We start from the raw sequence: 13,537 nt of genomic DNA on the forward strand, positions 1-13,537 counted from the left end.
CTCAGAACTTTAACCATTAGGCCACATCATGCCAGTTTAGATTCATTTCACTGATGTACGTTGTGTATCTCGTTAGGGAGAATCTCAATAACATGTGGTTAAGTAAATCCAAGCTGAGGATTTACATACGGCAGAACCCCATGAGAGATTCAAGAAACATGCACACAACTACACCTACACAAATATACACGGGCATCATGCCCGTTGGCCACAGTTGGGTATGTGCCACCCCAAACTCCATCCCAACCAAGAAAGCACCAAATGGCGCTACACGAGAGGAAGACTTTGACTTCATCTCATGATTAAGTGGTTATTATGTGCTAATGAACTGCCCCACGGGGCAACAAAATGTTCAGTCTGTTTTTTTGTACCCTCACCCACTGGCACTTCATGGGAAGCATCAGTGAATTGCACAGTAGGCATCATAAATTGGGCTAATTTACAGCCTTTTATTTTTTGGCAGCTCTGACCAACCAAAGCCAAAAGCCAGAGGAGAGGTGAGGTTTTACCCACCAGCCAGCTGCAAATTGCAGTCAATTGCAAGTGGTGTAAGGGTGAGAGAGAGAGAGAGAGAGAGAGAGAGAGAGAGAGAGAGAGAGAGAGAGAGAGAGAGAGAGAGAGAGAGAGAGAGAGAGAGAGAGAGAGAGAGAGAGAGAGAGAGAGAGAGAGAGAGAGAGAGAGAGAGAGAGAGCACTTCACAAAAAACGTCATCGGTTAACGGCAAATCTAGAAATATAACTGCATACAATTAAAAATATAACTGCATATAATGTAAGGTAGAACATAATCACTTGATCTTGTGACTATTTAGACCTTTTTAGACTATCCTCCTGCAGCCATAAAAAATGCTATGCTCACAGCTATAGATTGCTGCAGTGATGATGACATATTTTTGTATTTAAGTTCACATCACCCTGGTCCACTCGACAAAAAAAAAAACGATTTTTCCCAATTGCTTTTGGATTGAAAATAACCTCTGTGACTCAACAGAGGTTTATAATTTTTACATGTTTTGTTCATCATGATCATGATGAAGCCTAAATACAATTGCCAGAAATAAAAAAGATAAACTATAAACAAACTACATACGGTTACATGACTTCAACATCACCATCATTACGTTTCCAACAACTTTTTCAGTCATTATTTCAAAGCATTTTTCCTGACAGTTTGAGTTACTATAGTTTGCAAAAGCATGGTTATATAAACACAACGAGGCTGTAAAAGCGGACTAGTGAGTAGATGATTTTATTTGTTCGGCTTGATGATGTTTAATGTCCCTGACAACCTCTGCATAGTCCAATATTTAAAAAACACCTTTTTCAAGACAAGTACAAACAAACAAAAACACAACTGATGTATTTTATGTAGGATAAAATGTGGAAAATATGTTGAGCTAATGTTAACCACAGAACTTTTTTTCAGGCATTCAACCAAAAACACCCATTGACTTAAGGACGATAGAACGTTTCTGGGTTTGGGCCAACAAAAATAAGTAATTTCTGTAGCACCCTGCTGTACTGATAGGTGGAAATGAGTTGAGACAAGCCAGGGCTACTTATCCAGAAAGCTGACATTTAAATAGGGTGACTTAAGGGTGACTGGGACATAAGGTCAAATAAGACAGTAACTATACAGAGTTTATTTTCTCACCTAATGAGTGAAATAAAAACTTTTCCTATAAGATAACTTTTCCACAGTCCTATAGCTGTGAGACCACATAATCAAAAGAGGATGCCTTCACTGGTGTGACATCATGTAGGCTAGGTGGGCGGGGCAGGTATGAAAACAGGAAGTTGACCCTGAAATGCACTTTTCAATGACTTTTGGAGTTCAAGCCTTCTTTTACCTCAATTCCATGTGTTGTAGCCTACTGTGAATTTTGGATGAATTAATAGCCTAAACTTTGAAAAATAAAAGTGAGAAATAAACACGGACTCTTAATAAAGATAAACAGAAAAGGGAAATCTTGCATCTGAAATTATATTAAAGTATGAACTAACTTGTGTAGGCTGATGAATATGCTTTCACTACTAGCCTAAATCAATGATAAGATGTGCTGTCCTAATCACCCAATGGTCGTGTCCCAATCACCCAAACGTTACCAAAAAAATAGGTTTTGGCTCAGTTTACATAAAAGTGTATGTCACGCATCCTTATATTATAATATGAACTTGTTTCCTGTTCAAGTGGATAGGTAACATTTTCAGTATTACAGAAATGTATCGTGTTGGACTAATGTTTTTCATTTATGGCAAGAAATCTTACACAAGGCGGAAATTCTGTCCCAATCACCCTTAATTCTGCTACTGAAAACATATTAATAGAAGGTCAATGCTGTAGATAGGCTACCACCTGTAAAGTAAAACATATACCTGGTGTAAGGAACTGCTCGTCTGATGTTTTACACCTTTGTAAGCCACACCTTCAGCATGTTGGATTTCAGCACCTGGACAGCTCCGTGCGCACTAAACTGACGATTGGTCCGTGTGACACTCTAAAGTTTCCTTTTATCTCGTTTCATTCTTCACATTTTCATATTTAATCTATGTAGGCTATAAAAGTCATGTTAAATCCTTCCACTTGTTTAAGGACAACTGTTTCAGATGTCTGTTTAGCCGAGACATTTTAGGTTTCTGCTCGCGAATGCAAAATAGTGTCCTGGGTAACTGCAGCTGCGCACGCAAAGCTGTGGAATCCACAGAACAATTGAGAGCAGTGTTCGCCATCTTCTCGCCTTCTCCGGGCTATTTGCATAGTCCGTTCTGGTTGACTGGCTGCCACAGACCGTCCGAGAGACCTCTTTTGTCCGTTAATCAGCAAGTGACAGCGGGGTGACAACTCTCAGGTGACGGATCTCCCCTCGAGGAACGTGAGGAAGAGAAGAGACATCGAAAGATTCCAATCTTGCGCTCCTCTTGATTTGAATGGCTATATAATTCTGTTCTGAAAACGTTTCGAAATCAATCTGTTATTTAAACCCACACACGCACATCATTCTGGACATAAGTCGCATTCGGACAGCAGCACACGACTGCTGTCAGCCCTTCGAAAAGTGGGTTAAATGCAACAATTATTAGCCTATAAAAACTACAGACTGCTTAGACCTTGGATTGCAGTGTAAGCAATTTGGACTCTGAGGTAGTATATCTGAGGTAATAAAAACAAATATTTTAAAATCTAGAAAATCAAAACTAACTTAAAATTTTTTAATTCGCATGTGTATTTAAATGATTTCAAAATCGAGGTTGAACAAAACATTCCTAAATGAATGAAACATCCACATAATATTAACCTAAAGCTCCTCGAAGTACTGTTAAATGATCTTTCGCCAGTATATTTATTTCATTTATTTTTCATAATGGTATATATTTTGCAAAGATGGTTTCCATTTCCCAGTCTTTTTAAAGTTAGTGCACTTGATTCGCTTCAGACAGGCAATATCTCTGATTGGTTGAGGCTGTTCGGATATTCACAACTTTCAGCTACATCCGCGCATGTTCCAACCGGGAACTTACCCTCTCGTGCACCTGCATCGCCTCTCATTGCCTTCAGGAATTCGCTGATGCTTGTAATCAGCTTTGTAAGGCCAATGAGTGCACGGATGTGCGACACTTCCCAACTGCACAGTGAGTCGCGCAGGCCCGGTGAATGACAGTCAGCGTGGGGCGTCGTTCCAAAGCCGCGCGCTGCCAAATTCCAACAGAGTCTCTCACAATCACTTCGCCGCAGGCCCTCGCACAGGCGGACAGTAACAGGGGAGAGTAAGAGTTGTGTGTGTGTGTGTGTGTGTGTGTGTGTGTGTGTGTGTGTATGCGGGAAAAAGAGACTAAGAGAAAGAGATAACTCGCTAACTACCAATGCCGTGCTTCCCGAAGCGCTGAGCAGAACTTTAGTCGCATGTAGTAATCTCTACGGCACGTTTCCTACGAGCGTCTTTGCCTAAGTAGCACGTAAAAACGTTCGTAAATTAACCAGAGCCTCTGACCACTTGTAAACCCATTACATGCTTAAAGGGATCCTTCTCCTTGCCTTCAGTTTGTCATAAACAAAGGGACACTTAATAAATGATGCACATTTTATGTCATTGCAAACTACAAAGCCAATTTACACTATACACTCTAAAAATGCTGGGTTGGGTCAAATATGGACAAACCCAAACGTTGGTTTAAATGAACCTATAGGTTTAAATTGATTAATTTAAACCAATGGATGGTTTTGTCCATATTTGACCCAAAGGTGGTTTGAAACAACCCAGCAGTTTTGATGTGCAGGAGTACTGTAAAAAATATATTGTTGGTTTAACATAAAAAAGTAAGTTGGTTGCCTTCAAATTTGGAGTTCATTGAAATTAAAAATTTGACTTAAAACAATGAAGGAGACTGGTTTAATCAACATAAACTCAAAATATGATGTTATCTGAAACACATTAATTATAAGTTGATTTGACAAAAGAAAAAAAGTTGTGATAACAAATCATGAAAATATTTTTTTACAGGCTATTTTAAGTGTTGGTTAAAAAAAAACCCATTTGCACACCTGTTTTTATGACAAACGAAGGCATAACTTTGCGTAGAACGATTTTATATTATATAATGGGTCTATATGAAATTAAGCCTATAAATAACAAATGAGTGTGTTAACAGCATATTTCTCCCCAATGGCAGGTTTAGACCTGCTCCATGTCAGTCTAGTAACCTATGTTTTTGAGGATAGTTACAAGTGCAGTGCTTATAGATCTCAAGCCGGATGATTTCAACATTATTGAAATGCATGTGGAAGACAAACGTTTGGACACATTTAGTACGGCGTAAGGAAAGATGATCTTAAAAAGCCGTATTTGCAAGGTTAACGTGATTCACGTTCAATAAAGAGTAGACAAACACAAGGGTGAGAGGAAAAACTATAGTCTACATTTTTTTTTTCTGGCAATTTAAACAAAAGAGAAAGAAAGTTGCCCCCTAATATTTTGTGGAACATTTAGGTTTTAGCCTATTCGGTAAACATTTAACCAAGTCTAAAGCGACTGCCTCTCGTGCCTCTCGGAGGTTTGTGGATTAGGAAAAAAGACTGCGAGATTGTTAAACATGTCAACGTGTAATTGCACGATAAGGCCCGCGCAAGGAATTTACTGGCCCAGTTGCTGTTTCTATTCCCCGCTAATCTGGCGCCGCACATTCGTCCTCTGCAATCTGTCTCCGTAATCTTCCGTAGCAGAACGGCAACCGGCTTTTTTTTTCTGAAGAGGCAAGAAAATATGCAGGGGTATGATAAACCCGATGCTAATTAGGAACATTTATGACAGCGAGTGCAAAGGATCGCCGGTTTTACAAATGACAAAATATACAAGCCCATTTTTGACCATTTCACTTTAGAACATGGCGGTGTAAAGCTGATAAAGGTCTGTCTAGCTATTATAGATGTATCGGGGGTATTTGCGGTTGTATTCTTTACTTCTGCCAGGAAACGGTGAGGGTGAATAGGGTGAGATTTGCCAGTCTGCTGGACTGGTGCCCAAGCTGGGCTCACTCTTTTTGTTTCTGGATGCAAATCCGCGTTGCCAAGAACAACAATGTTGTGTATTGCCCTATCCTTCTGCATGTGAGGACAGAGTTTATTTAAAAATATATTTTCTTGAAATAAGGAAAATGTCTATTAAATTAGTAGCCTATTTTTAGTGTCCTGTCCACTTAAACGTCAAACAAAAAAAAAAAAATTCATGTAATTTTCAAATAAAAGAGTTAGCCTACGTTATTTTTCCCCAAACTAATTTGCGTTAGTCCAATCCATTTTTGTTACAAAGATTATAGTGAAACTTCTTCGTCAACATTCTCACGGTCGTCTGTGTGGAGTTCAAAAAAAGAAAAGAACTGAAGTTGAAAGAGCTCCCTGAATCCTGCTACTTGTTGCGGGATAGCTCCCGCGTCACGTCACTCTTCCGGTGGGTGTCATTGTAATAAGAATGTAACTTGTCGCTGACCCGGGGGTTCAGCTTTTAGGGCTGTCTAATCCTCCTCTTTCCCTGACACAAAACACTCTCTGCATTCATCTTAATCCCACTGACACCCCACGGAGGATACGAGCAACATTTGCTTGACGGCCCACCACTGATTCAATTATAAGAAAATTAGGTTGTCAATTTTAGTAAAAGAAATTAAGCCACAAGGCGAAAAAAAAAATGGAACTCCTCTTAAAATGCATATCGAAAGTGGAAATAAACAGTAACATTTTTAATTCCATTAGGAGATTTAGAACGCAATTATTCCATATCCGGTAAATATAGTCATGAGTGGCTCGCGGGAACCCAGGCGGATTTAATTGAAGTGGAGCGGATTTAAAGCATATGTCTGCACAATCCGGGGCTCACAGGGAAAAAAACAGGGGTTGGTCCTTTGAACAATGAATAATGTGGTTCGCTCTCTATTTGCTGTTCTTCGTTTTTCATTGGACACTCTTTATTTTGAGAGGTCTTGAACTTTGACCTCCATCATATGCATCAAGACACAGCAACAACGCCACGGAAGGCTTACTGAAAGAAACAAAACACTGTAAAATAGCTTTGTCGCAATTAAAGCAGCTGATCACCCTCAACAAAAATAGTGGCATCATATAAATAGTAATTATCCAACGATCTGAAGAGGTTTCATTTATTAGACAGACACAACACGATCTAAGTGGAGCGTTTATAAGTGTATAAAACTCGTTTAAAACGTTTACATTCAATAAGGTGATATTCATTTAGTAATATAGCCTATTTAGGCTTTAAGCTTCCCCTTCATCACGCACACTGAAATTTCCCAATGTCTTTTTAAAAATAACTTACCCGAGAAAATGTAATAGCAATGGAAAATTATTTGGAAATGAAAACGTGATTTATAATAATAATAATAAAAAACACAATTGCACGTGGTCCTACGCGAGAGTCCCATACAATTTTCAGTCGGTTTTTTTTTATAAGATACAAATAATTATGTTTCAATTTTACATCTGATAGCCTGAATATATAATTAAAATAGCCTAATACTGTGCTGTTGGAACAGTTTTCAATTTCAATTTCCAATTGAATAATTCGTTCTTACACATTGTTTTGTTCCAATATATAAATAAAAAAAGGTTCAGAATAGATCAAGCAGAGAGTGACTAAATTTAGTGGTTTGTACAAACGTTATCACATTTAGAATATTCTATTTCCAGCTGCTTAATCGCGAGGTTCGTGGGATAAAAAGCAAAACAACACAGCAAACTAACTTTTCAGAATCAGAGCAAAAGCAAATTTATTCTTCTCACATCAACGCAAAAAGTTTCCTCTTTTTTTCCTGGCAAATCCGAATCATATTTACAGATGTGTATCAATCTTCTCTGTAATATATTCACAATGTACAAGGGAAAAAATACAACAAACAAATAAGGAATAGAGCAAATACAGTAACTCACGTGTTGACAAATCAAAGTGTGATAGAGAAAAATCTTAGAAAACTTTAAAAACATTGTATTTAGACTATTCACTGTTGCAACCACTCTTTTTTAAAAACATAGTAGCCCACCATCTCTCTCTCTCTCTCTCTCTCTCTCTCTCTCTCTCACTCTCTCACACACACACACACACACACTCACTCACAAAAGAATAATTAATCCCTCGCAAATGTGTAAAGCTCACGCATATGGTGTCATTCCGGACAAATTATTCAGACAACATCCCGAGGACACCCTTCAGTTTAAGTATTAGCCTATATTTAAATAAAATCACCTTCAAATTTACAAGAACAGACATTCTGTACAAAAAAAAGGTAGTTATGCTCTAAAAGAGGTACATATTTGGTTATTTGAGTCTGAATGCGTATGCGAATCGTTTCATATGTGTGTCAGTGGAACGGTTCCGTTTACGCTCGTCGTGGAGCTTTGATAGTGCTGCGGTACAGCGTGAAGTCTGCTCTGAACGGACGGGTCCCCTCCCTCCGGCGTCGGTAAATACATGCTTATCATCTCGCGCAAGTCTCCGGGACAAGGGGCTCGAGCGTGAGCGGTAACGGGAGGGCTTACGCTCGGCTCCGATTTGACCAGCGAGCCCAGCGCGCCGATGGCCCCAGATGAAGCCACGCTGGAGTTTTGATGTTGCGCGTAGGATATTCCCCCATAGCCTGACGGCGAGGCGCTCATGTAGCTCTGAGAGTTTGAGATGGGGCTGTACTGGAGAGCCGTCATTTCGTAGCGGTGCATAGGCTGGGGGTTGTGGGGATGGTGGTGGTGCCCGTGGTGGTGATGCGCTCCGCTGCCTGGGTGCTGACTGTAGGCGAGCTGAGCCTCCTGCATCATTGCGGCAGCAGCCGCGGCAGCCGCCACCTGGCCTGAGTACGCGCCGTTGGTCCAGCCGTTCATGTGCGCGTAGCTCGCCGCGGTGCTGCCACCGTGACCCACCGGACTGTCTAACCTCTGGCCGACCCCCGCTGCACCCATCCCCATCCCCAGCCCCATGCCGCCTCCGCCCCCTGATCCAGCGAGCAGGCCACCCGCCAAAGAGTACTTGTCCTTCTTGAGCAGCGTCTTGGTCTTCCTCCGGGGTCGGTACTTGTAATCCGGATGCTCCTTCATGTGCATGGCGCGCAGTCTTTTCGCCTCGTCAATGAAGGGTCGCTTTTCCGCCTCAGTCATGACTTTCCACTCCGCTCCGAGGCGCTTGCTGATCTCCGAGTTGTGCATCTTTGGATTCTCCTGAGCCATTTTTCTGCGCTGACCCCGAGACCACACCATGAACGCGTTCATAGGTCTCTTGACGCGGTCTTGGTTAACTTTGCTGTTGGGTCCCGTGTGGCCCGTGTTAGTGTTAGTCTGGGCTCCTGGAGAATGCAAGTCCGTCTCCATCATCATGCTATACATTCACCCGGCTTTAACTTACTCAGCTCACACACAGAAACATTCACACGTCCCCGTTCGCTGGCAGGCGCACACGCGTAGAACCTCCTAATAACAAAAGAGGCCACTCGAACAGGAGACGGGTGCAATCCAAACAGAGGATGATGGATGGGAACTTTGCGGCAGCTCGTCTCCCTTTTGTTTTATTCTAACTTCCTCTCGGGGTGATTTTCACATCCAGTGCACTGCAGAATTGTCTTTGAGCTACTTTCAGCGGCAGGCTAGAAAAGTTAGTGGAAGAGCGGCCATATGATGCGCTTTGACAGGGAATAAATGAGTGAGAGAGAGCCAATGGCGTTTGAGGACGGGGCTGATTTGCATATGGCTCGCGGTAGTAGTGGGAAGTTCGGATCATTTTACTGACTCGGATCTTTGAGTCTCGTTCAGCAAAATGAACGAATCTTTTTTCGAGTCATTTCGTTCATTTCAGCATAATATAATTAAAATGGCATGTTAAATATCCCAACACATCTAGAACTTACGAAAATGTTGATTACATTTGTAAAAAGAATAAAAATAAATTATAGGGTAATGCAGCCAAAGCCAAATTATAAGAAACCGAAATTTTTATGAATTGATTAGTTGTTGGGTTTTAAGTTCAGGCTATTGCAGTCTGATTCTGTTAGTTCACCTCACCTCCTCATCCGAGACGTTCTTTCCTTTGCAACTTCATATTTATCAGGTTTGTTCTCCTCCTCTTGTGTCTCGAGACGTTAGTTGTCGACTCGTCAGTGTCTGACTCTGATCTGTCTGCTGGGCCGTGCCGTGTGTGATACAGCAGGGCCGGAAAGAGTAATGATTAGTTCATCTTTCGAGTCTCGAGTTCGGGTTCGGCCGGGTCCGAGTCTTTCGTTCTTCCTGTCAGTCCCATAGAGGCTATGCTGTCAGTACCGGAAAGAGTAATGATTAGTTCATTTTCTTCGAGTCTTCGGGTTTGAGTCCTTCGTTCTTTTGTCACGTGACCGCTGGTATCTCGCATCAAATACAATATTAGATTCGTATTATTGACTGCGTCTGAATGTATATTGTTTTATATTTAGGAATTAAAATACAAAATATGTGAAATAAACATTATCTGAAAAATAAAAGTTCCATCTTATTATTGTCCCTGTCCGTTTCTTTAAATGTTTCTTGTGCATCTGTGGTGTGTTTTATTATAGCATTATACATTAATTAACTACTATTATATTATACATTAACTACGTGCTTGTTTGTAAAAAGGTTGTGAATTAGTAGGCTATTCAATACGGTGACACGTCACGTGACAAAAGAACGAAGGACTCAAACCCGAAGACTCAGAAGATGAACTAATCATTACTCTTTCCGGTACTGACAGCATAGCCTCTATGGGACTGACAGGAAGAACGAAAGACTCGGACCCGGCCGAACCCGAACTCGAGACTCGAAAGATGAACTAATCATTACTCTTTCCGGTACTGACAGCATAGCCTCTATGGGACTGACAGGAAGAACGAAAGACTCGGACCCGTCCCGAACCCGAACTCGAGAGAGATGAACTAATCATTTCCAGTACAGATTCAGAAACCATATGTTGCTCAATGCGCATGCGCGATCAACACAAAATGAACGAATCACTCTCTGAGACAACTCGGTAGTCCCGAGTCATATTAAAGATTCGTTCAAAATGAACGAATCGTTCATGAACGACACATCACTAGCTCGCGGTCAGGTGACGAGCAAGGGAGAGATCGCGCGCGCCACAGGCGCAGCTGAAGGGTTTTTCTGCGGCACGCGGAAGGTAAACATTTGGCTACAAACCACTGTTGACACGTTAATTGGGGTAAATTTTTCACTGGAATAAATCAGTATTTATTTATATTTATTTTTTGGCTCTAATGTTTACTGAATACATCACCTTTTTGAAACGCCGGAGACTGAACTTCAAACATGTGAGCAATGGTTTTTATTTTCATGTAGCTGATATGGTTTTCTAGCAGAACAATTCCTGTTATGTGAACCGCAATAATTATATTGAAACACTATTTCAACTACTTAACCACAACAATACAAATGTCCCAAATAAGAATGAAATAAACTTCTCCGCAAACAGACCGTTTGTGTTAAAGTTGTTTATATATAGATTTGCACTCACACACGTTTCCAGTATCTTTTCCATTATTTATCACAGTTTTTATCACAATCCTTAAAAGTCCCTTATTTGAACAAATTGATGCCACAGGTGTTTTCATGTTGTGACGGTTGCTAAGAAACAGGTGACTCACGCCCGGTGCATGTGCCATGTGAGGCTTTTTGTCATCAAGTGCAGAGTGGGGAACAGCTCAAAAATGGTTAGTGTGCAAAAAAAAAAAAAAAAATGTAATTGGTGTAACCTGCCATGTTATTTGTTCCCCCCAACGCTGCAGTAGCCTATCTCAATTTCCTAGCACTTTTTTATTGGTATCGGAAATGTTGACTTAAACAATAGGTTACAATATCACAAGTAGCTATAAATTCTTTCCAATTAATAAAAAAATAATAACTCCGCAATTCGCCAGTTCAAAAACACGTAAAATTATCCCCGGTTCGATTTTGACGTCATCAGTGGAAAACAAGATCAAACACATTTACGAAGCCCATTTTACTCACACGTTCCCTTGGCTTTTTTAATCGGAATTCTAATGATTTTGATCCACAAAATGTGCACATGAAAAGCTAAATTTGTCACCTCGTGCTCTACATTAATTTAGAGTGTGATCGCCGTCTGCTGGACGTGCACATACGAGGACCAGCAGCGCACTGTCCTACTGAAGAAACTCTGCTTATAGGCGACATGTATTACTCGAACCACCACAACAAGTTCCTTTCCCCCCACATATATTTTCACTGTTTGATCACAAATTTGTACGTCCGAGTTTCACGACACAATCTATTAAATAGTTATGGAAAAATGGAAAAAAAACCTTGGAATATGTTTTGAGTTTCTCAAATTACCTTTTTTAAACGTGAAAATGTGAGGTGCATGATATTGAGGGGGAGGCGTTGAGGGAGTCGCTCAGATTTCACACAAGACTTGCTCAGAATATCTCCATTAATTGTGAACCGATGCGAAAAATAAATATCGCATCGGTTAATGTGTTAATCATCACACCCATCAGTGTGGAACAACAAGTGTTCCAACAAGTGGAAAAGGTGTTGCCATCAGTCAATTATGCCTTATTTGTTGGATTACACAACTGGTTTAACAGTTGTGCCAAGATACAGATATTGAAATTAATAAATGAAAGAAACAATTGTAAGTGTCCATCGAATCAATCTCCAGTCCAGATAAAATGACTAAAAATGAATACATACAATGAGTTTTAGAAAAGACCCCCCCCCCCCCCCCAAAAAAAAAAATAAAAAATAAAAAATAAATAAATAAATTTGTATTGAAGTGTGTGCTATTTTATATACCAAAAATAAATAGGGCTATATACATTTGAGTGTCTGCTGAATTATTAAATGTAGGCTTACATATTTGTAATAAAAAAGAATAAATGTTCTAATGTGACCATTTGAAAAAGAAAAGTGTAACGATAGAATATGATTAATATTATTTATTTTACAATATTTTACTTTGATTTAATGATAATGCACATCATAGGACCATGAAGGAGAACCACTGATATAGGAAGAACACAATAAAGTGCAAGAAAACAGAAACCCAATAAAGAATAAAGAATAAAATGGAAATCACACTATAAGCTTGGTGAACTGCAAGTGCCTCTACCCTGATCTGAGCTTCAGCACTAAAATCCTTGTGTGTTGGTCTGTGTTCCAAAAGCTCAGTAAGTGGCGTCGCTCCGTTATGTCCCGACTGCAAAGTGAATTAGAGAGTCTCTTGAACTTGTGAGAGCGAGCAGGGTTTAAAAACGGTCAACATCTGTCAGGTGCGCCTGTTCTCGCTCTCCACCGTGTTTTAAACATAATTGGACAGGAAGGGAGGGGAAACTCGAGCAAGGGCTGCATGCGTGGGGGGGAGAAGGGGCTGTCTCACACACATATTTTCAGCTTCATTTTCAATTTCCAGACTTATTTCCGTATGATTTACACGTTGACACTGACACTCTGAGAGGACTATAAAGGCATGGGGGATGATAGGGTTGTGCTCAGGAGAAGAAGGGAGTTTGCGCCCCCATGACCCTCGTCGAATCAACAATCATACAAAGTGTGCGACATCCATTTTACACAATATCTCAATATAATCTCTATATTATAGTTGTCCAGGATCTCCTAAATGCATGGGGTTCTATCCTAGTACAAAGCGAGTCCATTATAAAGCATAGAGGAATTGTATATTAGTCTCTTGTATCTCTCAAAGAAGGAGTTAAACCATATTTATCAAATTCTTTCACAAAGTCACCTAATAAGGGCTAATTACATGTTTTCAGCAATAGTGCATAAACTCGGAGGCATCTAATCAATGTCTTGACAGATGAGTTTTGTACTTTTATATGCTGTCAGATGCTCCTCTAGGCTGGAATGCTTTCAATTATACAAGTAAAAGAAGGGAAAGGTGTAGGAAAGAATAGAAATAAGGCCTGGCCTGATCACAAAACTCTGGTCTGATATATTTTGGGTAGCAAGAACACAACGGTGACAGTTTTCATTTATATAAATGTTTTTA

At 40.3% G+C, this 13,537-nt stretch overlaps 1 protein-coding gene across 1 annotated transcript; it reads right to left on the reverse strand.

Annotated features, from left to right (window-relative positions):
• Positions 1-7,244: 7,244 nt before the first annotated feature.
• Positions 7,245-9,202, reverse strand: sox1b (SRY-box transcription factor 1b). Its single transcript, XM_056250453.1, has one exon. The coding sequence runs from the start codon at positions 8,872-8,874 to the stop codon at positions 7,852-7,854; it is 1,023 nt and encodes a 340-aa protein (XP_056106428.1). The 5' UTR covers positions 8,875-9,202; the 3' UTR covers positions 7,245-7,851.
• Between the last annotated feature and the right edge of the window lie 4,335 nt (positions 9,203-13,537).

Source organism: Rhinichthys klamathensis, unplaced genomic scaffold, assembly GCF_029890125.1.
Source record: "Rhinichthys klamathensis goyatoka isolate OS25496 unplaced genomic scaffold, OSU_Roscu_1.1 h1tg000069l_1, whole genome shotgun sequence".
In the NCBI taxonomy this organism is placed as follows: Eukaryota; Metazoa; Chordata; class Actinopteri; order Cypriniformes; family Leuciscidae; genus Rhinichthys; species Rhinichthys klamathensis.